Below are 21,908 nucleotides of genomic sequence, written 5' to 3' on the forward strand. Positions count from 1 at the left end.
GCAGCTGTGGTTGTTGTTGTGGCAACTGTAATTGTTGTAGAGGCAGCTGTTGTAGTTGGGGCAGATGTGGTTGTTGTTGGGGCAGCTGTGGTTGTTGGGGCAGCCGTGGTTGTTTTAGCGGCAGCTGTGGTTGTTGTTGGGGCGGCTGTGGTTGTTGTAGCGGCAGCTGTTGCAGTAGGGGCAGCTGTTGTGGCAGCTGTGGTTGTAGTAGGGGCAGCTGTGGTTGTTGTTGCGGCAGCTGTGGTTGTTGTGGGGGCAGCTGTGGTTGTAGTTGGGGCGGCTGTGGTTGTTGTTGGGGCAGCTGTTGGAGTTGGGGCAGCTGTGGTTGTAGTAGGGGCAGCTTTGGTTGTTGTTGCGGCAGCTGTGGTTGTAGTTGGGGCAGCTGTGGTTGTAGTTGGGGCAGCTGTGGTTGTAGTTGGGGCAGATGTGGTTGTTGGGGCAGCTGTTGGAGTTGGGGCAGCTGTGGTTGTTGTAGCGGCAGCTGTGGTTGTTGTAGCGGCAGCTGTGGTTGTTGTTGGGGCAGCTGAGGTTGTTGTTGGGGCAGCTGTTGTTGTTGTAGCGGCAACTGTGGTTGTTGTTTGGGCAGCTGTGGTTGTTGTTGGGGCAGCTGTGGTTGTAGCAGTGGCAGCTGTGGTTGTTGTAGCTCTAGCTGTGGTTGTTGTTGGGGTCTCTGTGGTAGTTGTTGGGGCAGCTCTAATTGTTGTAGGGGCAGCTGTTGTAGTTGGGGCAGCTGTGGTTGTTGTAGCGGCAGATTTTGTTGTAGTAGGGCCAGATGTGGTTGTTGTGGCAGCTGTGGTTGTAGAAGGGGCAGCTGTGGTTGTTGTTGTGGCAACTGTAATTGTTGTAGAGGCAGCTGTTGTAGTTGGGGCAGATGTGGTTGTTGTTGGGGCAGCTGTGGTTGTTGGGGCAGCCGTGGTTGTTTTAGCGGCAGCTGTGGTTGTTGTTGGGGCGGCTGTGGTTGTTGTAGCGGCAGCTGTTGCAGTAGGGGCAGCTGTTGTGGCAGCTGTGGTTGTAGTAGGGGCAGCTGTTGTTATTGGGGCAGCTGTGGTTGTTGTAGGGACAGATGTTGTTGTAGTAGGGGCAAATGTGGTTGTTGTTGTTGCAGCTGTGATTGTAGTAGGGACAGCTGTTGTAGTTGGGTCAGCTGTGGTTGTTGTAGCGGCAGATGTTGTAGTAGGGCCAGATGTGGTTGTTGTGGCAGCTGTGGTTGTAGTAGGGGCAGCTGTTGTTATTGGGGCAGCTGTGGTTGTTGTAGGGACAGATGTGGTTGTTGTAGCGGCAGCTGTTGTTGTAGTTGTGGCAGCTGTGATTGTAGTAGGGACAGCTGTGGTTGTCGGAGGGGCAGCTGTTGTTGTAGGGGCAGCTGTGGTTGTCGTAGCTGCAGCTGTGGTTGTTGTTGGGTTAGCTGTGGTTGTAGTAGGGGCAGCTGTGGTTGTTGTTGCGGCAGCTGTGGTTGTTGTGGGGGCAGCTGTGGTTGTAGTTGGGGCAGCTGTGGTTGTAGTTGGGGCGGCTGTGGTTGTTGTTGGGGCAGCTGTTGGAGTTGGGGCAGCTGTGGTTGTAGTAGGGGCAGCTGTGGTTGTTGTTGCGGCAGCTGTGGTTGTAGTTGGGGCAGCTGTGGTTGTAGTTGGGGCAGATGTGGTTTTTGGGGCAGCTGTTGGAGTTGGGGCAGCTGTGGTTGTTGTAGCGGCAGCTGTGGTTGTTGTAGCGGCAGCTGTGGTTGTTGTTGGGGCAGCTGAGGTTGTTGTTGGGGCAGCTGTTGTTGTTGTAGCGGCAACTGTGGTTGTTGTTTGGGCAGCTGTGGTTGTTGTTGGGGCAGCTGTGGTTGTAGCAGTGGCAGCTGTGGTTGTTGTAGCTCTAGCTGTGGTTGTTGTTGGGGTCTCTGTGGTAGTTGTTGGGGCAGCTCTAATTGTTGTAGGGGCAGCTGTTGTAGTTGGGGCAGCTGTGGTTGTTGTAGCGGCAGATGTTGTTATAGTAGGGCCAGATGTGGTTGTTGTGGCAGCTGTGGTTGTAGTAGGGGCAGCTGTGGTTGTTGTTGTGGCAACTGTGGGTGTTGGGGCAGCCGTGGTTGTTTTAGCGGCAGCTGTGGTTGTTGTTGGGGCAGCTGTGGTTGTTGTAGCGGCAGCTGTTGCAGTAGGGGTAGCTGTTGTGGCAGCTGTGGTTGTAGTAGGGGCAGCTGTTGTAGTTGGGGCAGCTGTGGTTGTTGTAGCGGCAGATGTTGTTGTAGTAGGGGCAAATGTGGTTGTTGTTGGGGCAGCTGTGGTTGTTGTTGGGGCAGCTGTTGTAGTTGGGGCAGCTGTGGTTGTTGTAGGGGCAGCTGTTGTTGTTGGGGCAGCTGTGGTTGTTTTTGGGGCAGCTGTGGTTGTTGTTGGGGAAGCTGTGGTTGTGGTTATGGCAGCTGTGGTTGTTGTTGGGGCAGCTGTAGTTGTAGGAGGGGCAGCTGTGGTTGTTGTTGGGGCAGCTGTGGTTGTTGTACTAGGGGCAGATGTGGTTGTTTGGGCAGCTGTGGTTGTTGTAGGGGCAGATGTGGTTGTTGTAGCGGCAGCTGTGTTTTTTGTTGGGGTAGCTGTTGTTGTAGCGGCAGCTGTTGTAGTAGGGGCAGATGTGGTTGTTGTTGGGGCAGCTGTGATTGTTGGGGCAGCTGTGGTTGTAGTAGGGGCAGATGTGGTTGTTGTGGCAGCTGTGGTTGTAGTAGGGGCAGCTGTTGTAGTAGGAGCAGATGTGGTTGTTGTGGCAGCTGTGGTTGTAGTAGGGGCAGCTGTGGTTGTTGTTGTGGCAGCTGTGGTTGTAGTAGGGGCAGCTGTTGTAGTTGGGGCAGCTGTGGTTGTTGTAGCGGCAGATGTTGTTGTAGTAGGGGCAGCTGTGGTTGTTGTTGAGGCAGCTGTGGTTGTTGTAGCGGCAGCTGTGGTTGTTGTAGCGGCAGCTGTTGTAGTAGGGGCAGCTGTTGTTGCAACTGTGGTCGTAGTAGGGACAGCTGTTGTTGTTGGGGCAGCTGTGGTTGTAGTGGGGGCAGCTGTGGTTGTTTTTGGGGCAGCTGTGGTTGTTGTTGGGGCAGCTGTGGTTGTGGTTAGGGCAGCTGTGGTTGTTGGGGCAGCTGTAGTTGTAGGAGGGGCAGCTGTGGTTGTTGTAGGGGCAGCTGTGGTTGTTGTAGCGGCAGCTGTGGTTGTAGTTGGGGCAGCTGTGGTTGTTGTACTAGGGGCAGATGTGGTTGTTGTTGGGGCAGCTCTGGTTGTTGGGGCAGCTGTGGTTGTTGTAGGGGCAACTGTGGTTGTTGTAGCGGCAGCTGTGGTTTTTGTTGGGGCAGCTGTGGTTGTTGTAGGGGCAGCTGTTGTAGTTGGGGAAGGTGTGGTTGTTGTAGGGACAGTTGTGGTTGTTGTTGGGGCAGCTGTGGTTCTAGTAGGGGCAGATGTGGTTGTTGTAGCTGCAGCTGTGGTTTTTGTTGGGGCAGCTGTGGTTGTTGTAGGGGCAGCTGTTGTAGTTGGGGAAGCTTTGGTTGTGTTAGGGACAGCTGTTGTAGTAGGGGCAGACGTGGTTGTTGTTGGGGCAGCTGTGGTTGTTTTTGGGGCAGCTGTGGTTGTTGTTGGGGAAGCTGTGGTTGTGGTTATGGCTGCTGTGGTTGTTGGGGCAGCTGTAGTTGTAGGAGGGGCAGCTGTGGTTGTTGTTGGGGCAGCTGTGGTTATTGTACTAGGGGCAGATGTGGTTGTTGTTGGGGCAGCTGTGGTTGTTGGGGCAGCTGTGGTTGTTGTTGGGGCAGCTGTGGTTGTTGGGGCAGCTGTGGTTGTTGTAGGGGCAGATGTGGTTGTTGTAGCGGCAGCTGTGTTTTTTGTTGGGGCAGCTGTGGTTGTTGTAGCGGCAGCTGTTGTAGTAGGGGCAGATGTGGTTGTTGTTGGGGCAGATGTGGTTGTTGTTGGGGCAGCTGTGGTTGTTGGGGCAGCTGTGGTTGTAGTAGGGGCAGATGTGGTTGTTGTAGCGGCAGCTGTGGTTGTTGTTGGGGCAGCTGTGGTTGTTGTAGCGGCAGCTGTTGTTGTAGTTGTGGCAGCTGTGATTGTAGTAGGGACAGCTGTGGTTGTCGGAGGGGCAGCTGTTGTTGTGGCAGCTGTGGTTGTAGTAGGGGCATCTGTGGTTGTTGTTGGGGCAGATGTTGTTGTAGTAGGGGCAGATGTGGTTGTTGTTGAGGCAGCTGTGGTTGTTGTCGGGGCAGCTGTGGTTGTTGTAGCGGCAGCTGTTGTGGCAGCTGTGGTTGTAGTAGGGGCAGCTGTAGTTGTTGTAGCTGCAGCTGTGGTTGTTGTTGGGGCAGCTGTGGTTGTTGTTGGGGCAGCTGTGGTTCTAGTCGGGGCAGATGTGGTTGTTGTAGCGGCAGCTGTGGTTTTTGTTGGGGCAGCTGTTATTGTTGTAGGGGCAGCTGTTGTAGTAGGGGCAGATGTGGTTGTTGTGGCAGCTGTGGTTGTAGTAGGGGCAGCTGTGGTTGTTGTTGTGGCAGCTGTGGTTGTAGTAGGGGCAGCTGTTGTAGTTGGGGCAGCTGTGGTTGTAGTAGCGGCAGCTGTTGTAGTAGGGGCAGATGTGGTTGTTGTTGGGGCAGCTGTGGTTGTTGGGGCAGCTGTGGTTGTAGTAGGGGCAGATGTGGTTGTTGTTGTGGCAGCTGTGGTTGTAGTAGGGGCAGCTGTTGTAGTAGGAGCAGATGTGGTTGTTGTGGCAGCTGTGGTTGTAGTAGGGGCAGCTGTGGTTGTTGTTGTGGCAGCTGTGATTGTAGTAGGGACAGCTGTGGTTGTCGGAGGGGCAACTGTTGTTGTAGGGGCAGCTGTGGTTGTTGTAGCTTCAGCTGTGGTTGTTGTTGGGTTAGCTGTGGTTTTAGTAGGGGTAGCTGTGGTTGTTGTTGCGGCAGCTGTGGTTGTTGTGGGGGCAGCTGTGGTTGTAGTTGGGGCAGCTGTGGTTGTAGTTGGGGCAGCTGTGGTTGTTGTTGGGGCAGCTGTTGGAGTTGGGGCAGCTGTGGTTGTTGTAGGGGCAGCTGTGGTTGTTGTTGGGGCGGCTGTGGTTGTTGTAGCGGCAGCTGTTGCAGTAGGGGCAGCTGTGGTTGTTGTAGCTGCAGCTGTTTTTGTTGTTGGGTTAGCTGTGGTTGTAGTAGGGGCATCTGTGGTTGTTGTTGCGGCAGCTGTGGTTGTTGTGGGGGCAGTTGTGGTTGTAGTTGGGGCAGCTGTGGTTGTTGTTGGGGCAGCTGTTGGAGTTGGGGCAGCTGTGGTTGTTGTAGCGGCAGATGTTGTTGTAGTAGGGCCAGATGTGGTTGTTGTGGCAGCTGTGGTTGTAGAAGGGGCAGCTGTGGTTGTTGTTGTGGCAACTGTAATTGTTGTAGAGGCAGCTGTTGTAGTTGGGGCAGATGTGGTTGTTGTTGGGGCAGCTGTGGTTGTTGGGGCAGCCGTGGTTGTTTTAGCGGCAGCTGTGGTTGTTGTTGGGGCGGCTGTGGTTGTTGTAGCGGCAGCTGTTGCAGTAGGGGCAGCTGTTGTGGCAGCTGTGGTTGTAGTAGGGGCAGCTGTGGTTGTTGTTGCGGCAGCTGTGGTTGTTGTGGGGGCAGCTGTGGTTGTAGTTGGGGCGGCTGTGGTTGTTGTTGGGGCAGCTGTTGGAGTTGGGGCAGCTGTGGTTGTAGTAGGGGCAGCTTTGGTTGTTGTTGCGGCAGCTGTGGTTGTAGTTGGGGCAGCTGTGGTTGTAGTTGGGGCAGCTGTGGTTGTAGTTGGGGCAGATGTGGTTGTTGGGGCAGCTGTTGGAGTTGGGGCAGCTGTGGTTGTTGTAGCGGCAGCTGTGGTTGTTGTAGCGGCAGCTGTGGTTGTTGTTGGGGCAGCTGAGGTTGTTGTTGGGGCAGCTGTTGTTGTTGTAGCGGCAACTGTGGTTGTTGTTTGGGCAGCTGTGGTTGTTGTTGGGGCAGCTGTGGTTGTAGCAGTGGCAGCTGTGGTTGTTGTAGCTCTAGCTGTGGTTGTTGTTGGGGTCTCTGTGGTAGTTGTTGGGGCAGCTCTAATTGTTGTAGGGGCAGCTGTTGTAGTTGGGGCAGCTGTGGTTGTTGTAGCGGCAGATTTTGTTGTAGTAGGGCCAGATGTGGTTGTTGTGGCAGCTGTGGTTGTAGAAGGGGCAGCTGTGGTTGTTGTTGTGGCAACTGTAATTGTTGTAGAGGCAGCTGTTGTAGTTGGGGCAGATGTGGTTGTTGTTGGGGCAGCTGTGGTTGTTGGGGCAGCCGTGGTTGTTTTAGCGGCAGCTGTGGTTGTTGTTGGGGCGGCTGTGGTTGTTGTAGCGGCAGCTGTTGCAGTAGGGGCAGCTGTTGTGGCAGCTGTGGTTGTAGTAGGGGCAGCTGTTGTTATTGGGGCAGCTGTGGTTGTTGTAGGGACAGATGTTGTTGTAGTAGGGGCAAATGTGGTTGTTGTTGTTGCAGCTGTGATTGTAGTAGGGACAGCTGTTGTAGTTGGGTCAGCTGTGGTTGTTGTAGCGGCAGATGTTGTAGTAGGGCCAGATGTGGTTGTTGTGGCAGCTGTGGTTGTAGTAGGGGCAGCTGTTGTTATTGGGGCAGCTGTGGTTGTTGTAGGGACAGATGTGGTTGTTGTAGCGGCAGCTGTTGTTGTAGTTGTGGCAGCTGTGATTGTAGTAGGGACAGCTGTGGTTGTCGGAGGGGCAGCTGTTGTTGTAGGGGCAGCTGTGGTTGTCGTAGCTGCAGCTGTGGTTGTTGTTGGGTTAGCTGTGGTTGTAGTAGGGGCAGCTGTGGTTGTTGTTGCGGCAGCTGTGGTTGTTGTGGGGGCAGCTGTGGTTGTAGTTGGGGCAGCTGTGGTTGTAGTTGGGGCGGCTGTGGTTGTTGTTGGGGCAGCTGTTGGAGTTGGGGCAGCTGTGGTTGTAGTAGGGGCAGCTGTGGTTGTTGTTGCGGCAGCTGTGGTTGTAGTTGGGGCAGCTGTGGTTGTAGTTGGGGCAGATGTGGTTTTTGGGGCAGCTGTTGGAGTTGGGGCAGCTGTGGTTGTTGTAGCGGCAGCTGTGGTTGTTGTAGCGGCAGCTGTGGTTGTTGTTGGGGCAGCTGAGGTTGTTGTTGGGGCAGCTGTTGTTGTTGTAGCGGCAACTGTGGTTGTTGTTTGGGCAGCTGTGGTTGTTGTTGGGGCAGCTGTGGTTGTAGCAGTGGCAGCTGTGGTTGTTGTAGCTCTAGCTGTGGTTGTTGTTGGGGTCTCTGTGGTAGTTGTTGGGGCAGCTCTAATTGTTGTAGGGGCAGCTGTTGTAGTTGGGGCAGCTGTGGTTGTTGTAGCGGCAGATGTTGTTATAGTAGGGCCAGATGTGGTTGTTGTGGCAGCTGTGGTTGTAGTAGGGGCAGCTGTGGTTGTTGTTGTGGCAACTGTGGGTGTTGGGGCAGCCGTGGTTGTTTTAGCGGCAGCTGTGGTTGTTGTTGGGGCAGCTGTGGTTGTTGTAGCGGCAGCTGTTGCAGTAGGGGTAGCTGTTGTGGCAGCTGTGGTTGTAGTAGGGGCAGCTGTTGTAGTTGGGGCAGCTGTGGTTGTTGTAGCGGCAGATGTTGTTGTAGTAGGGGCAAATGTGGTTGTTGTTGGGGCAGCTGTGGTTGTTGTTGGGGCAGCTGTTGTAGTTGGGGCAGCTGTGGTTGTTGTAGCGGCAGATGTTGTTGTAGTAGCGGCAGCTGTGGTTGTTGTTGGGGCAGCTGTGGTTGTAGTAGGGGCAGATGTGGTTGTTGTAGTGGCAGCTGTGGTTGTTGTTGGGGCAGCTGTGGTTGTAGGGGCAGCTGTGGTTGTAGCAGCGGCAGCTGTGGTTGTTGTTGGGGCGGCTGTGGTTGTTGTAGCGGCAGCGGTTGCAGTAGGGGCAGCTGTTGTGGCAGCTGTTGTTGTAGTAGGGGCAGCTGTTGTTATTGGGGCAGCTGTGATTGTTGTAGGGACAGATGTTGTAGTAGGGGCAAATGTGGTTGTTGTTGTGGCAGCTGTGATTGTAGTAGGGACAGCTGTGGTTGTCGGAGGGGTAGCTGTTGTTGTAGGGGCAGCTGTGGTTGTTGTAGCTGCAGCTGTGGTTGTTGTTGGGTTAGCTGTGGTTGTAGTAGGGGCAGCTGTGGTTGTTGTTGCGGCAGCTGTGGTTGTTGTGGGGGCAGCTGTGGTTGTAGTAGGGGCAGCTGTGGTTGTTGTGGCAGCTGTGGTTGTTGGGTTAGCTGTGGTTGTAGTAGGGGCAGCTGTGGTTGTTGTTGCGGCAGCTGTGGTTGTTGTGGGGGCAGCTGTGGTTGTAGTTGGGGCAGCTGTTGGAGTTGGGGCAGCTGTGGTTGTTGTAGGGGCAGCTGTGGTTGTTGTAGCGGCAGCTGTGGTTGTTGTTGGGGCAGCTGAGGTTGTTGTTGGGGCAGCTGTTGTTGTAGCGGCAGCTGTGGTTGTTGTTTGGGCAGCTGTGGTTGTTGTTAGGGCAGCTGTGGTTGTAGCAGTGGCAGCTGTGGTTGTTGTAGCTGTAGCTTTGGTTGTAGTAGGGGCAGCTGTTGTTATTGGGGCAGCTGTGGTTGTTGTAGGGACAGATGTGGTTGTTGTAGTTGTGGCAGCTGTGATTGTAGTAGGGACAGCTGTGGTTGTCGGAGGGGCAGCTGTTGTTGTAGGGGCAGCTGTGGTTGTTGTAGCTGCAGCTGTGGTTGTTGTTGGGTTAGCTGTGGTTGTAGTAGGGGTAGCTGTGGTTGTTGTTGCGGCAGCTGTGGTTGTTGTGGGGGCAGCTGTGGTTGTAGTTGGGGCAGCTGTGGTTGTAGTTGGGGCAGCTGTGGTTGTTGTTGGGGCAGCTGTTGGAGTTGGGGTAGCTGTGGTTGTTGTAGGGGCAGCTGTGGTTGTTGTAGCGGCAGATGTTGTTGTAGTAGGGCCAGATGTGGTTGTTGTGGCAGCTGTGGTTGTAGAAGGGGCAGCTGTGGTTGTTGTTGTGGCAACTGTAATTGTTGTAGAGGCAGCTGTTGTAGTTGGGGCAGATGTGGTTGTTGTTGGGGCAGCTGTGGTTGTTGGGGCAGCTGTGGTTGTTGTAGGGGAGGCTGTGGTTGTTGTAGCGGCAGCTTTTGCAGTAGGGGCAGCTGTTGTGGCAGCTGTGGTTGTAGTAGGGGCAGCTGTTGTTATTGGGGCCGCTGTGGTTGTTGTAGGGACAGATGTTGTTGTAGCAGTGGCAGCTGTGGTTGTTGTAGCTGTAGCTGTGGTTGTTGTTGGGGTCTCTGTGGTAGTTGTTGGGGCAGCTCTAATTGTTGTAGGGGCAGCTGTTGTAGTTGGGGCAGCTGTGGTTGTTGTTGGGGTCTCTGTGGTAGTTGTTGGGGCAGCTCTAATTGTTGTAGGGGCAGATGTTGTAGTTGGTGCAGCTGTGGTTGTTGTAGCGGCAGATGTTGTTATAGTAGGGCCAGATGTGGTTGTTGTGGCAGCTGTGGTTGTAGTAGGGGCAGCTGTGGTTGTTGTGGCAACTGTGGTTGTTGGGGCAGCCGTGGTTGTTTTAGCGGCAGCTGTGGTTGTTGTTGGGGCAGCTGTGGTTGTTGTAGTGGCAGCTGTTGCAGTAGGGGTAGCTGTTGTGGCAGCTGTGGTTGTAGTAGGGGCAGCTGTTGTAGTTGGGGCAGCTGTGGTTGTTGTAGCGGCAGATGTTGTAGTAGGGGCAAATGTGGTTGTTGTTGGGGCAGCTGTGGTTGTTGTTGGGGCAGCTGTTGTAGTTTGGGCAGCTGTGGTTGTTGTAGCGGCAGATGTTGTAGTAGGGGCAGCTGTGGTTGTTGTTGGGGCAGCTGTGGTTGTAGTAGGGGCAGCTGTTGTAGTTGGGGCAGCTGTGGTTGTTGTAGCGGCAGATGTTGTAGTAGGGGCAAATGTGGTTGTTGTTGGGGCAGCTGTTGTAGTTGGGGCAGCTGTGGTTGTTGTAGCGGCAGATGTTGTTGTAGTAGGGGCATCTGTGGTTGTTGTGGCGGCAGCTGTGGTTGTAGTAGGGGCAGCTGTTGTTGTAGGGGTAGCTGTGGTTGTTGTAGCTGCAGCTGTGGTTGTTGTTGGGTCAGCTGTGGTTGTAGTAGGGGCAGATGTGGTTGTTGTAGCGGCAGATGTTGTTGTAGTAGGGGCATCTGTGGTTGTTGTAGCGGCAGCTGTGGTTGTAGTAGGGGTAGCTGTTGTTGTAGGGGTAGCTGTGGTTGTTGTAGCTGCAGCTGTGGTTGTAGTAGGGGCAGATGTGGTTGTTGTAGTGGCAGCTGTGGTTGTTGTTGGGGTAGCTGTGGTTGTAGGGGCAGCTGTGGTTGTAGTAGGGGCAGCTGTGGTTGTTTTTGCGGCAGCTGTGGTTGTTGTGGGGGCAGCTGTGGTTGTAGTTGGGGCAGCTGTGGTTGTTGGGGCAGCTGTTGGAGTTGGGGCAGCTGTGGTTGTTGTTGGGGCAGCTGTGGTTGTTGTTCGGGCAGCTGAGGTTGTTGTTGGGGCAGCTGTTGTTGTAGCTGTAGGTGTGGTTGTTGTTGGGGTAGCTGTGGTTGTTGTTGGGGCAGCTCTAATTGTTGTAGGGGCAGCTGTTGTAGTTGGGGCAGCTGTGATTGTTGTAGAGGCAGATGTTGTTGTAGTAGGGGCATCTGTGGTTGTTGTTGTGGCAGTTGTAATTGTTGTTGGGGTAGCTGTTTTAGTTGGGGCAGATGTGGTTGTTGTAGCGGCAGATGTTGTTATAGTAGGGCCAGATGTGGTTGTTGTGGCAGCTGTGGTTGTAGTAGGGGCAGCTGTGGTTGTTGTTGTGGCAACTGTGGTTGTTGGGGCAGCCGTGGTTGTTTTAGCGGCAGCTGTGGTTGTTGTTGGGGCAGTTGTGGTTGTTGTAGCGGCAGATGTTGTTGTAGTAGGGGCAAATGTGGTTGTTGTTGGGGCAGCTGTTGTAGTTTGGGCAGCTGTGGTTGTTGTAGCGGCAGATGTTGTTGTAGTAGGGGCAGCTGTGGTTGTTGTTGGGGCAGCTGTGGTTGTAGTAGGGGCAGATGTGGTTGTTGTAGTGGCAGCTGTGGTTGTTGTTGGGGCAGCTGTGGTTGTAGGGGCAGCTGTGGTTGTAGTAGGGGCAGCTGTGGTTGTTTTTGCGGCAGCTGTGGTTGTTGTGGGGGCAGCTGTGGTTGTAGTTGGGGCAGCTGTGGTTGTAGTTGGGGCAGCTGTGGTTGTTGGGGCAGCTGTTGGAGTTGGGGCAGCTGTGGTTGTTGTTGGGGCAGCTGTGGTTGTTGTTCGGGCAGCTGAGGTTGTTGTTGGGGCAGCTGTTGTTGTAGCTGTAGGTGTGGTTGTTGTTGGGGTAGCTGTGGTTGTTGTTGGGGCAGCTCTAATTGTTGTAGGGGCAGCTGTTGTAGTTGGGGCAGCTGTGATTGTTGTAGAGGCAGATGTTGTTGTAGTAGGGGCATCTGTGGTTGTTGTTGTGGCAGTTGTAATTGTTGTAGGGGTAGCTGTTTTAGTTGGGGCAGATGTGGTTGTTGTAGCGGCAGATGTTGTTATAGTAGGGCCAGATGTGGTTGTTGTGGCAGCTGTGGTTGTTTTAGCGGCAGCTGTGGTTGTTGTTGGGGCAGCTGTGGTTGTTGTAGCGGCAGATGTTGTTGTAGTAGGGGCAAATGTGGTTGTTGTTGGGACAGCTGTGGTTGTTTTTGGGGCAGCTGTTGTAGTTGGGGCAGCTGTGGTTGTTGTTGGGGTCTCTGTGGTAGTTGTTGGGGCAGCTCTAATTGTTGTAGGGGCAGATGTTGTAGTTGGTGCCGCTGTGGTTGTTGTAGCGGCAGATGTTGTTATAGTAGGGCCAGATGTGGTTGTTGTGGCAGCTGTGGTTGTAGTAGGGGCAGCTGTGGTTGTTGTTGTGGCAACTGTGGTTGTTGGGGCAGCCGTGGTTGTTTTAGCGGCAGCTGTGGTTGTTGTTGGGGCAGCTGTGGTTGTTGTTGTAGTGGCAGCTGTTGCAGTAGGGGTAGCTGTTGTGGCAGCTGTGGTTGTAGTTTGGGCAGCTGTTGTAGTTGGGGCAGCTGTGGTTGTTGTAGCGGCAGATGTTGTAGTAGGGGCAAATGTGGTTGTTGTTGGGGCAGCTGTGGTTGTTGTTGGGGCAGCTGTGGTTGTTGTTGGGGCAGCTGTTGTAGTTTGGGCAGCTGTGGTTGTTGTAGCGGCAGATGTTGTAGTAGGGGCAGCTGTGGTTGTTGTTGGGGCAGCTGTGGTTGTAGTAGGGGCAGCTGTTGTAGTTGGGGCAGCTGTGGTTGTTTTAGCGGCAGATGTTGTAGTAGGGGCAAATGTGGTTGTTGTTTGGGCAGCTGTGGTTGTAGTAGGGGCAGCTGTTGTAGTTGGGGCAGCTGTGGTTGTTGTAGCGGCAGATGTTGTTGTAGTAGGGGCATCTGTGGTTGTTGTTGTGGCAGTTGTAATTGTTGTAGGGGTAGCTGTTGTAGTTGGGGCAGCTGTGGTTTTTGTCGCGGCAGCTGTGGTTGTAGTAGGGGTAGCTGTAGTTGTTGTTGTGGTAGCTGTGCTTGTAGTTGGGGCAGCTGTGGTTGTTGTTGGGGCAGCTGTGGTTGTAGTAGGGGCAGCTGTGGTTGTTGTAGCGGTTGCTGTAGCTTCAGCTGTGTTTGTAGTTTGGACAGCTGTGGTTGTTGTTCTAGCAGCTGTGGTTGGGGTAGCTTTGGTTGTAGGGGCAGTTGTGGTTGTTGTAACGGCAGCTGTGGTTGTTGTAGCGGCAGATGTGGTTGTTGTAGCCGCAGCTGTGGTTGTTGTTGGGGCAGCTGTGGTTGTTGTTGGGGCAGCTGTTGTTGTAGTGGCAGATGTTGTTGTAGTAGGGGCAGATGTTGTTGTTGTAGCGGCAGATGTGGTTGTCGTAGCGGCAGTTGTGGTTGTTGTTGGGGCCGCTGTGGTTGTTGTTGGGGCAGCTATCATTGTAGTTGGGGCAGCTGTGGTTGTAGAGGCAGATGTTGTAGTTGGGGCAGCTGTGGTTGTTGTAGCGGCAGATGTTGTTATAGTAGGGCCAGATGTGGTTGTTGTGGCAGCTGTGGTTGTAGTAGGGGCAGCTGTGGTTGTTGTTGTGGCAACTGTGGTTGTTGGGGCAGCCAAGGTTGTTTTAGCGGCAGCTGTGGTTGTTGTTGGGGCAGCTGTGGTTGTTGTAGCAGCAGCTGTTGCAGTAGGGGTAGCTGTTGTGGCAGCTGTGGTTGTTGTAGCGGCAGATGTTGTTGTAGTAGGGGCAAATGTGGTTGTTGTTGGGAGAGCTGTGGTTGTTTTTGGGGCAGCTGTTGTAGTTGGGGCAGCTGTGGTTGTTGTTGGGGTCTCTGTGGTAGTTGTTGGGGCAGCTCTAATTGTTGTAGGGGCAGATGTTGTAGTTGGTGCAGCTGTGGTTGTTGTAGCGGCAGATGTTGTTATAGTAGGGCCAGATGTGGTTGTTGTGGCAGCTGTGGTTGTAGTAGGGGCAGCTGTGGTTGTTGTTGTGGCAACTGTGGTTGTTGGGGCAGCCGTGGTTGTTTTAGCGGCAGCTGTGGTTGTTGTTGGGGCAGCTGTGGTTGTTGTAGTGGCAGCTGTTGCAGTAGGGGTAGCTGTTGTGGCAGCTGTGGTTGTAGTAGGGGCAGCTGTTGTAGTTGGGGCAGCTGTGGTTGTTGTAGCGGCAGATGTTGTAGTAGGGGCAAATGTGGTTGTTGTTGGGGCAGCTGTGGTTGTTGTTGGGGCAGCTGTGGTTGTTGTAGCGGCAGATGTTGTTGTAGTAGCGGCAGCTGTGGTTGTTGTTGGGGCAGCTGTGGTTGTAGTAGGGGCAGATGTGGTTGTTGTAGTGGCAGCTGTGGTTGTTGTTGGGGCAGCTGTGGTTGTAGGGGCAGCTGTGGTTGTAGCAGCGGCAGCTGTGGTTGTTGTTGGGGCGGCTGTGGTTGTTGTAGCGGCAGCGGTTGCAGTAGGGGCAGCTGTTGTGGCAGCTGTTGTTGTAGTAGGGGCAGCTGTTGTTATTGGGGCAGCTGTGATTGTTGTAGGGACAGATGTTGTAGTAGGGGCAAATGTGGTTGTTGTTGTGGCAGCTGTGATTGTAGTAGGGACAGCTGTGGTTGTCGGAGGGGTAGCTGTTGTTGTAGGGGCAGCTGTGGTTGTTGTAGCTGCAGCTGTGGTTGTTGTTGGGTTAGCTGTGGTTGTAGTAGGGGCAGCTGTGGTTGTTGTTGCGGCAGCTGTGGTTGTTGTGGGGGCAGCTGTGGTTGTAGTAGGGGCAGCTGTGGTTGTTGTGGCAGCTGTGGTTGTTGGGTTAGCTGTGGTTGTAGTAGGGGCAGCTGTGGTTGTTGTTGCGGCAGCTGTGGTTGTTGTGGGGGCAGCTGTGGTTGTAGTTGGGGCAGCTGTTGGAGTTGGGGCAGCTGTGGTTGTTGTAGGGGCAGCTGTGGTTGTTGTAGCGGCAGCTGTGGTTGTTGTTGGGGCAGCTGAGGTTGTTGTTGGGGCAGCTGTTGTTGTAGCGGCAGCTGTGGTTGTTGTTTGGGCAGCTGTGGTTGTTGTTAGGGCAGCTGTGGTTGTAGCAGTGGCAGCTGTGGTTGTTGTAGCTGTAGCTTTGGTTGTAGTAGGGGCAGCTGTTGTTATTGGGGCAGCTGTGGTTGTTGTAGGGACAGATGTGGTTGTTGTAGTTGTGGCAGCTGTGATTGTAGTAGGGACAGCTGTGGTTGTCGGAGGGGCAGCTGTTGTTGTAGGGGCAGCTGTGGTTGTTGTAGCTGCAGCTGTGGTTGTTGTTGGGTTAGCTGTGGTTGTAGTAGGGGTAGCTGTGGTTGTTGTTGCGGCAGCTGTGGTTGTTGTGGGGGCAGCTGTGGTTGTAGTTGGGGCAGCTGTGGTTGTAGTTGGGGCAGCTGTGGTTGTTGTTGGGGCAGCTGTTGGAGTTGGGGTAGCTGTGGTTGTTGTAGGGGCAGCTGTGGTTGTTGTAGCGGCAGATGTTGTTGTAGTAGGGCCAGATGTGGTTGTTGTGGCAGCTGTGGTTGTAGAAGGGGCAGCTGTGGTTGTTGTTGTGGCAACTGTAATTGTTGTAGAGGCAGCTGTTGTAGTTGGGGCAGATGTGGTTGTTGTTGGGGCAGCTGTGGTTGTTGGGGCAGCTGTGGTTGTTGTAGGGGAGGCTGTGGTTGTTGTAGCGGCAGCTTTTGCAGTAGGGGCAGCTGTTGTGGCAGCTGTGGTTGTAGTAGGGGCAGCTGTTGTTATTGGGGCCGCTGTGGTTGTTGTAGGGACAGATGTTGTTGTAGCAGTGGCAGCTGTGGTTGTTGTAGCTGTAGCTGTGGTTGTTGTTGGGGTCTCTGTGGTAGTTGTTGGGGCAGCTCTAATTGTTGTAGGGGCAGCTGTTGTAGTTGGGGCAGCTGTGGTTGTTGTTGGGGTCTCTGTGGTAGTTGTTGGGGCAGCTCTAATTGTTGTAGGGGCAGATGTTGTAGTTGGTGCAGCTGTGGTTGTTGTAGCGGCAGATGTTGTTATAGTAGGGCCAGATGTGGTTGTTGTGGCAGCTGTGGTTGTAGTAGGGGCAGCTGTGGTTGTTGTGGCAACTGTGGTTGTTGGGGCAGCCGTGGTTGTTTTAGCGGCAGCTGTGGTTGTTGTTGGGGCAGCTGTGGTTGTTGTAGTGGCAGCTGTTGCAGTAGGGGTAGCTGTTGTGGCAGCTGTGGTTGTAGTAGGGGCAGCTGTTGTAGTTGGGGCAGCTGTGGTTGTTGTAGCGGCAGATGTTGTAGTAGGGGCAAATGTGGTTGTTGTTGGGGCAGCTGTGGTTGTTGTTGGGGCAGCTGTTGTAGTTTGGGCAGCTGTGGTTGTTGTAGCGGCAGATGTTGTAGTAGGGGCAGCTGTGGTTGTTGTTGGGGCAGCTGTGGTTGTAGTAGGGGCAGCTGTTGTAGTTGGGGCAGCTGTGGTTGTTGTAGCGGCAGATGTTGTAGTAGGGGCAAATGTGGTTGTTGTTGGGGCAGCTGTTGTAGTTGGGGCAGCTGTGGTTGTTGTAGCGGCAGATGTTGTTGTAGTAGGGGCATCTGTGGTTGTTGTGGCGGCAGCTGTGGTTGTAGTAGGGGCAGCTGTTGTTGTAGGGGTAGCTGTGGTTGTTGTAGCTGCAGCTGTGGTTGTTGTTGGGTCAGCTGTGGTTGTAGTAGGGGCAGATGTGGTTGTTGTAGCGGCAGATGTTGTTGTAGTAGGGGCATCTGTGGTTGTTGTAGCGGCAGCTGTGGTTGTAGTAGGGGTAGCTGTTGTTGTAGGGGTAGCTGTGGTTGTTGTAGCTGCAGCTGTGGTTGTAGTAGGGGCAGATGTGGTTGTTGTAGTGGCAGCTGTGGTTGTTGTTGGGGTAGCTGTGGTTGTAGGGGCAGCTGTGGTTGTAGTAGGGGCAGCTGTGGTTGTTTTTGCGGCAGCTGTGGTTGTTGTGGGGGCAGCTGTGGTTGTAGTTGGGGCAGCTGTGGTTGTTGGGGCAGCTGTTGGAGTTGGGGCAGCTGTGGTTGTTGTTGGGGCAGCTGTGGTTGTTGTTCGGGCAGCTGAGGTTGTTGTTGGGGCAGCTGTTGTTGTAGCTGTAGGTGTGGTTGTTGTTGGGGTAGCTGTGGTTGTTGTTGGGGCAGCTCTAATTGTTGTAGGGGCAGCTGTTGTAGTTGGGGCAGCTGTGATTGTTGTAGAGGCAGATGTTGTTGTAGTAGGGGCATCTGTGGTTGTTGTTGTGGCAGTTGTAATTGTTGTTGGGGTAGCTGTTTTAGTTGGGGCAGATGTGGTTGTTGTAGCGGCAGATGTTGTTATAGTAGGGCCAGATGTGGTTGTTGTGGCAGCTGTGGTTGTAGTAGGGGCAGCTGTGGTTGTTGTTGTGGCAACTGTGGTTGTTGGGGCAGCCGTGGTTGTTTTAGCGGCAGCTGTGGTTGTTGTTGGGGCAGTTGTGGTTGTTGTAGCGGCAGATGTTGTTGTAGTAGGGGCAAATGTGGTTGTTGTTGGGGCAGCTGTTGTAGTTTGGGCAGCTGTGGTTGTTGTAGCGGCAGATGTTGTTGTAGTAGGGGCAGCTGTGGTTGTTGTTGGGGCAGCTGTGGTTGTAGTAGGGGCAGATGTGGTTGTTGTAGTGGCAGCTGTGGTTGTTGTTGGGGCAGCTGTGGTTGTAGGGGCAGCTGTGGTTGTAGTAGGGGCAGCTGTGGTTGTTTTTGCGGCAGCTGTGGTTGTTGTGGGGGCAGCTGTGGTTGTAGTTGGGGCAGCTGTGGTTGTAGTTGGGGCAGCTGTGGTTGTTGGGGCAGCTGTTGGAGTTGGGGCAGCTGTGGTTGTTGTTGGGGCAGCTGTGGTTGTTGTTCGGGCAGCTGAGGTTGTTGTTGGGGCAGCTGTTGTTGTAGCTGTAGGTGTGGTTGTTGTTGGGGTAGCTGTGGTTGTTGTTGGGGCAGCTCTAATTGTTGTAGGGGCAGCTGTTGTAGTTGGGGCAGCTGTGATTGTTGTAGAGGCAGATGTTGTTGTAGTAGGGGCATCTGTGGTTGTTGTTGTGGCAGTTGTAATTGTTGTAGGGGTAGCTGTTTTAGTTGGGGCAGATGTGGTTGTTGTAGCGGCAGATGTTGTTATAGTAGGGCCAGATGTGGTTGTTGTGGCAGCTGTGGTTGTTTTAGCGGCAGCTGTGGTTGTTGTTGGGGCAGCTGTGGTTGTTGTAGCGGCAGATGTTGTTGTAGTAGGGGCAAATGTGGTTGTTGTTGGGACAGCTGTGGTTGTTTTTGGGGCAGCTGTTGTAGTTGGGGCAGCTGTGGTTGTTGTTGGGGTCTCTGTGGTAGTTGTTGGGGCAGCTCTAATTGTTGTAGGGGCAGATGTTGTAGTTGGTGCCGCTGTGGTTGTTGTAGCGGCAGATGTTGTTATAGTAGGGCCAGATGTGGTTGTTGTGGCAGCTGTGGTTGTAGTAGGGGCAGCTGTGGTTGTTGTTGTGGCAACTGTGGTTGTTGGGGCAGCCGTGGTTGTTTTAGCGGCAGCTGTGGTTGTTGTTGGGGCAGCTGTGGTTGTTGTTGTAGTGGCAGCTGTTGCAGTAGGGGTAGCTGTTGTGGCAGCTGTGGTTGTAGTTTGGGCAGCTGTTGTAGTTGGGGCAGCTGTGGTTGTTGTAGCGGCAGATGTTGTAGTAGGGGCAAATGTGGTTGTTGTTGGGGCAGCTGTGGTTGTTGTTGGGGCAGCTGTGGTTGTTGTTGGGGCAGCTGTTGTAGTTTGGGCAGCTGTGGTTGTTGTAGCGGCAGATGTTGTAGTAGGGGCAGCTGTGGTTGTTGTTGGGGCAGCTGTGGTTGTAGTAGGGGCAGCTGTTGTAGTTGGGGCAGCTGTGGTTGTTTTAGCGGCAGATGTTGTAGTAGGGGCAAATGTGGTTGTTGTTTGGGCAGCTGTGGTTGTAGTAGGGGCAGCTGTTGTAGTTGGGGCAGCTGTGGTTGTTGTAGCGGCAGATGTTGTTGTAGTAGGGGCATCTGTGGTTGTTGTTGTGGCAGTTGTAATTGTTGTAGGGGTAGCTGTTGTAGTTGGGGCAGCTGTGGTTTTTGTCGCGGCAGCTGTGGTTGTAGTAGGGGTAGCTGTAGTTGTTGTTGTGGTAGCTGTGCTTGTAGTTGGGGCAGCTGTGGTTGTTGTTGGGGCAGCTGTGGTTGTAGTAGGGGCAGCTGTGGTTGTTGTAGCGGTTGCTGTAGCTTCAGCTGTGTTTGTAGTTTGGACAGCTGTGGTTGTTGTTCTAGCAGCTGTGGTTGGGGTAGCTTTGGTTGTAGGGGCAGTTGTGGTTGTTGTAACGGCAGCTGTGGTTGTTGTAGCGGCAGATGTGGTTGTTGTAGCGGCAGCTGTGGTTGTTGTTGGGGCAGCTGTGGTTGTTGTTGGGGCAGCTGTTGTTGTAGTGGCAGATGTTGTTGTAGTAGGGGCAGATGTTGTTGTTGTAGCGGCAGATGTGGTTGTCGTAGCGGCAGTTGTGGTTGTTGTTGGGGCCGCTGTGGTTGTTGTTGGGGCAGCTATCATTGTAGTTGGGGCAGCTGTGGTTGTAGAGGCAGATGTTGTAGTTGGGGCAGCTGTGGTTGTTGTAGCGGCAGATGTTGTTATAGTAGGGCCAGATGTGGTTGTTGTGGCAGCTGTGGTTGTAGTAGGGGCAGCTGTGGTTGTTGTTGTGGCAACTGTGGTTGTTGGGGCAGCCAAGGTTGTTTTAGCGGCAGCTGTGGTTGTTGTTGGGGCAGCTGTGGTTGTTGTAGCAGCAGCTGTTGCAGTAGGGGTAGCTGTTGTGGCAGCTGTGGTTGTTGTAGCGGCAGATGTTGTTGTAGTAGGGGCAAATGTGGTTGTTGTTGGGAGAGCTGTGGTTGTTTTTGGGGCAGCTGTTGTAGTTGGGGCAGCTGTGGTTGTTGTTGGGGTCTCTGTGGTAGTTGTTGGGGCAGCTCTAATTGTTGTAGGGGCAGATGTTGTAGTTGGTGCAGCTGTGGTTGTTGTAGCGGCAGATGTTGTTATAGTAGGGCCAGATGTGGTTGTTGTGGCAGCTGTGGTTGTAGTAGGGGCAGCTGTGGTTGTTGTTGTGGCAACTGTGGTTGTTGGGGCAGCCGTGGTTGTTTTAGCGGCAGCTGTGGTTGTTGTTGGGGCAGCTGTGGTTGTTGTAGTGGCAGCTGTTGCAGTAGGGGTAGCTGTTGTGGCAGCTGTGGTTGTAGTAGGGGCAGCTGTTGTATTTGGGGCAGCTGTGGTTGTTGTAGCGGCAGATGTTGTAGTAGGGGCAAATGTGGTTGTTGTTGGGGCAGCTGTGGTTGTTGTTGGGGCAGCTGTGGTTGTAGTAGGGGCAGCTGTTGTAGTTGGGGCAGCTGTGGTTGTTGTAGCGGCAGAAGTTGTAGTAGGGGCAAATGTGGTTGTTGTTGGGGCAGCTGTGGTTGTTGTTGGGGCAGCTGTTGTAGTTTGGGCAGCTGTGGTTGTTGTAGCGGCAGATGTTGTTGTAGTGGCAGCTGTGGTTGTTGTTGGGGCAGCTGTGGTTGTAGGGGCAGCTGTGGTTGTAGTAGGGGCAGCTGTGGTTGTTTTTGCGGCAGCTGTGGTTGTTGTGGGGGCAGCTGTGGTTGTAGTTGGGGCAGCTGTGGTTGTAGTTGGGGCAGCTGTGGTTGTTGGGGCAGCTGTTGGAGTTGGGGCAGCTGTGGTTGTTGTTGGGGCAGCTGTGGTTGTTGTAGCGGCAGCTGTGGTTGTTGTTCGGGCAGCTGAGGTTGTTGTTGGGGCAGCCGTTGTTGTAGCTGTAGGTGTGGTTGTTGTTGGGGTAGCTGTGGTTGTTGTTGGGGCAGCTCTAATTGTTGTAGGGGCAGCTGTTGTAGTTGGGGCAGCTGTGGTTGTTGTAGCGGCAGATGTTGTTGTAGTAGGGGCATCTGTGGTTGTTGTTGTGGCAGTTGTAATTGTTGTAGGGGTAGCTGTTTTAGTTGGGGCAGATGTGGTTATTGTAGCGGCAGCTGTGGTTGTTGTTGGGGCAGCTGTGGTTGTAGTAGGGGCAGCTGTGGTTGTTGTTGTGGCAGCTGTAATTGTAGTAGGGCCAGCTGTTGTAGTTGGAGCAGATGTGGTTGTAGCGGCAGCTGTTGTTGTTGTAGCGGCAGATGTTGTTTTAGTTGGGGCAGATGTGGTTGTTGTTGGGGCAGCTGTGGTTGTTGTAGCGGCAGATGTGGTTGTTGTAGGGGCAGCTGTTGTAGTTTGGGCAACTGTGGTTGTTGTAGTGGCAGATGTTGTTTTAGTAGGGGCAGATGTGGTTGTTGTAGCGGCAGATGTGGTTGTTGTAGCGGCAGCTGTGGTTGTTGTTGGGGCAGCTGTGGTTGTTGTTGGGGCAACTGTGGTTGTTGTAGTGGCAGATGTTGTTGTAGTAGGGGCAGATGTGGTTGTTGTAGCGGCAGATGTGGTTGTAGTAGGGGTAGCTGTAGTTGTTGTTGGCGTAGCTGTGGTTGTAGTTGGGGCAGCTGTGGTTGTTGTTGGGGCAGCTGTGGTTGTTGTTGGGGCAGCTGTGGTTGTAGTAGGGGCAGCTGTGGTTGTTGTATCGGTTGCTGTAGCTCCAGCTGTGTTTGTAGTTTGGACAGCTGTGGTTGTTGTTCTAGCAGCTGTGGTTGAGGTAGCTTTGGTTGTAGGGGCAGTTGTGGTTGTTGTAACGGCAGCTGTGGTTGTTGTAGCGGCAGTTGTGGTTGTTGTTGGGGCCGCTGTGGTTGTTGTTGGGGCAGCTGTGGTTGTTGTTGGGGAAGCTGTTATTGTAGTTGGGGCAGCTGTGGTTGTAGAGGCAGATGTTGTAGTTGGGGCAGCTGTGGTTTTTGTAGCGGCAGCTGTGGTTGTAGTAGGGGTAGCTGTAGTTGTTGTTGGCGTAGCTGTGGTTGTAGTTGGGGCAGCTGTGGTTGTTGTTGGGGCAGCTGTGGTTGTTGTAGAGGCAGATGTTTTTGGGGCAGCTGTGGTTGTTGTTGGGGCAGCTGTGGTTGTAGTAGGGGCAGCTGTGGTTGTAGTAGGGGCAGCTGTGGTTGTTGTAGCGGTTGCTGTAGCTCCTGCTGTGTTTGTAGTTTGGACAGCTGTGGTTGTTGTTCTAGCAGCTGTGGTTGAGGTAGCTTTGGTTGTAGGGGCAGTTATGGTTGTTGTAACGGCAGCTGTGGTTGTTGTAGCGGCATCTGTGGTTGTTGTAGGGGCAGCTGTGGTTGTAGGGGCAGCTGTGGTTGTAGTAGGGGCAGATGTGGTTTTTGTAGCGGCAGCTGTGGTTGTAGTTGTGGCAGCTGTGGTTGTTGTAGCGGCAGTTGTGGTTGTTGTAGCGGCAGATGTGGTTGTTGTAGCGGCAGATGTTGTTGTAGTAGGGGCAGATGTGGTTGTTGTAGCGGCAGATGTGGTTGTCGTAGCGGCAGTTGTGGTTGTTGTTGGGGCCGCTGTGGTTGTTGTTGGGGCAGCTGTGGTTGTTGTTGGGGAAGCTGTCATTGTAGTTGGGGCAGCTGTGGTTGTAGAGGCAGATGTTGTAGTTGGGGCAGCTGTGGTTGTTGTAGCGGCAGATGTTGTTATAGTAGGGCCAGATGTGGTTGTTGTGGCAGCTGTGGTTGTTGTAACGGCAGCTGTGGTTGTTGTAGCGGCAGATGTGGTTGTTGTAGCGGCAGCTGTGGTTGTTGT

The 21,908-nt window shown here is 53.8% G+C and overlaps 1 protein-coding gene across 1 annotated transcript in view; it reads right to left on the reverse strand.

Moving 5' to 3' along the window:
* LOC132989567 (mucin-5AC-like) overlaps window positions 1-21,908 on the reverse strand; it is a gene marked incomplete at its 5' end in the record, with an annotated part of 55,301 nt that overhangs the window by 3,123 nt on the left and 30,270 nt on the right. Inside the window, 6 exons of the mRNA XM_061057262.1 lie at window positions 6,744-6,797; window positions 7,347-7,466; window positions 8,472-8,558; window positions 9,666-10,190; window positions 14,493-14,561; window positions 18,909-18,991. Coding sequence (XP_060913245.1) covers window positions 6,744-6,797; window positions 7,347-7,466; window positions 8,472-8,558; window positions 9,666-10,190; window positions 14,493-14,561; window positions 18,909-18,991 — 938 coding nt within the window. The remainder of the gene's footprint in view (window positions 1-6,743; window positions 6,798-7,346; window positions 7,467-8,471; window positions 8,559-9,665; window positions 10,191-14,492; window positions 14,562-18,908; window positions 18,992-21,908) is intronic.

The sequence above is a fragment of the Labrus mixtus genome, chromosome 15 (assembly GCF_963584025.1).
Source record: "Labrus mixtus chromosome 15, fLabMix1.1, whole genome shotgun sequence".
Lineage (NCBI taxonomy): Eukaryota > Metazoa > Chordata > Actinopteri > Labriformes > Labridae > Labrus > Labrus mixtus.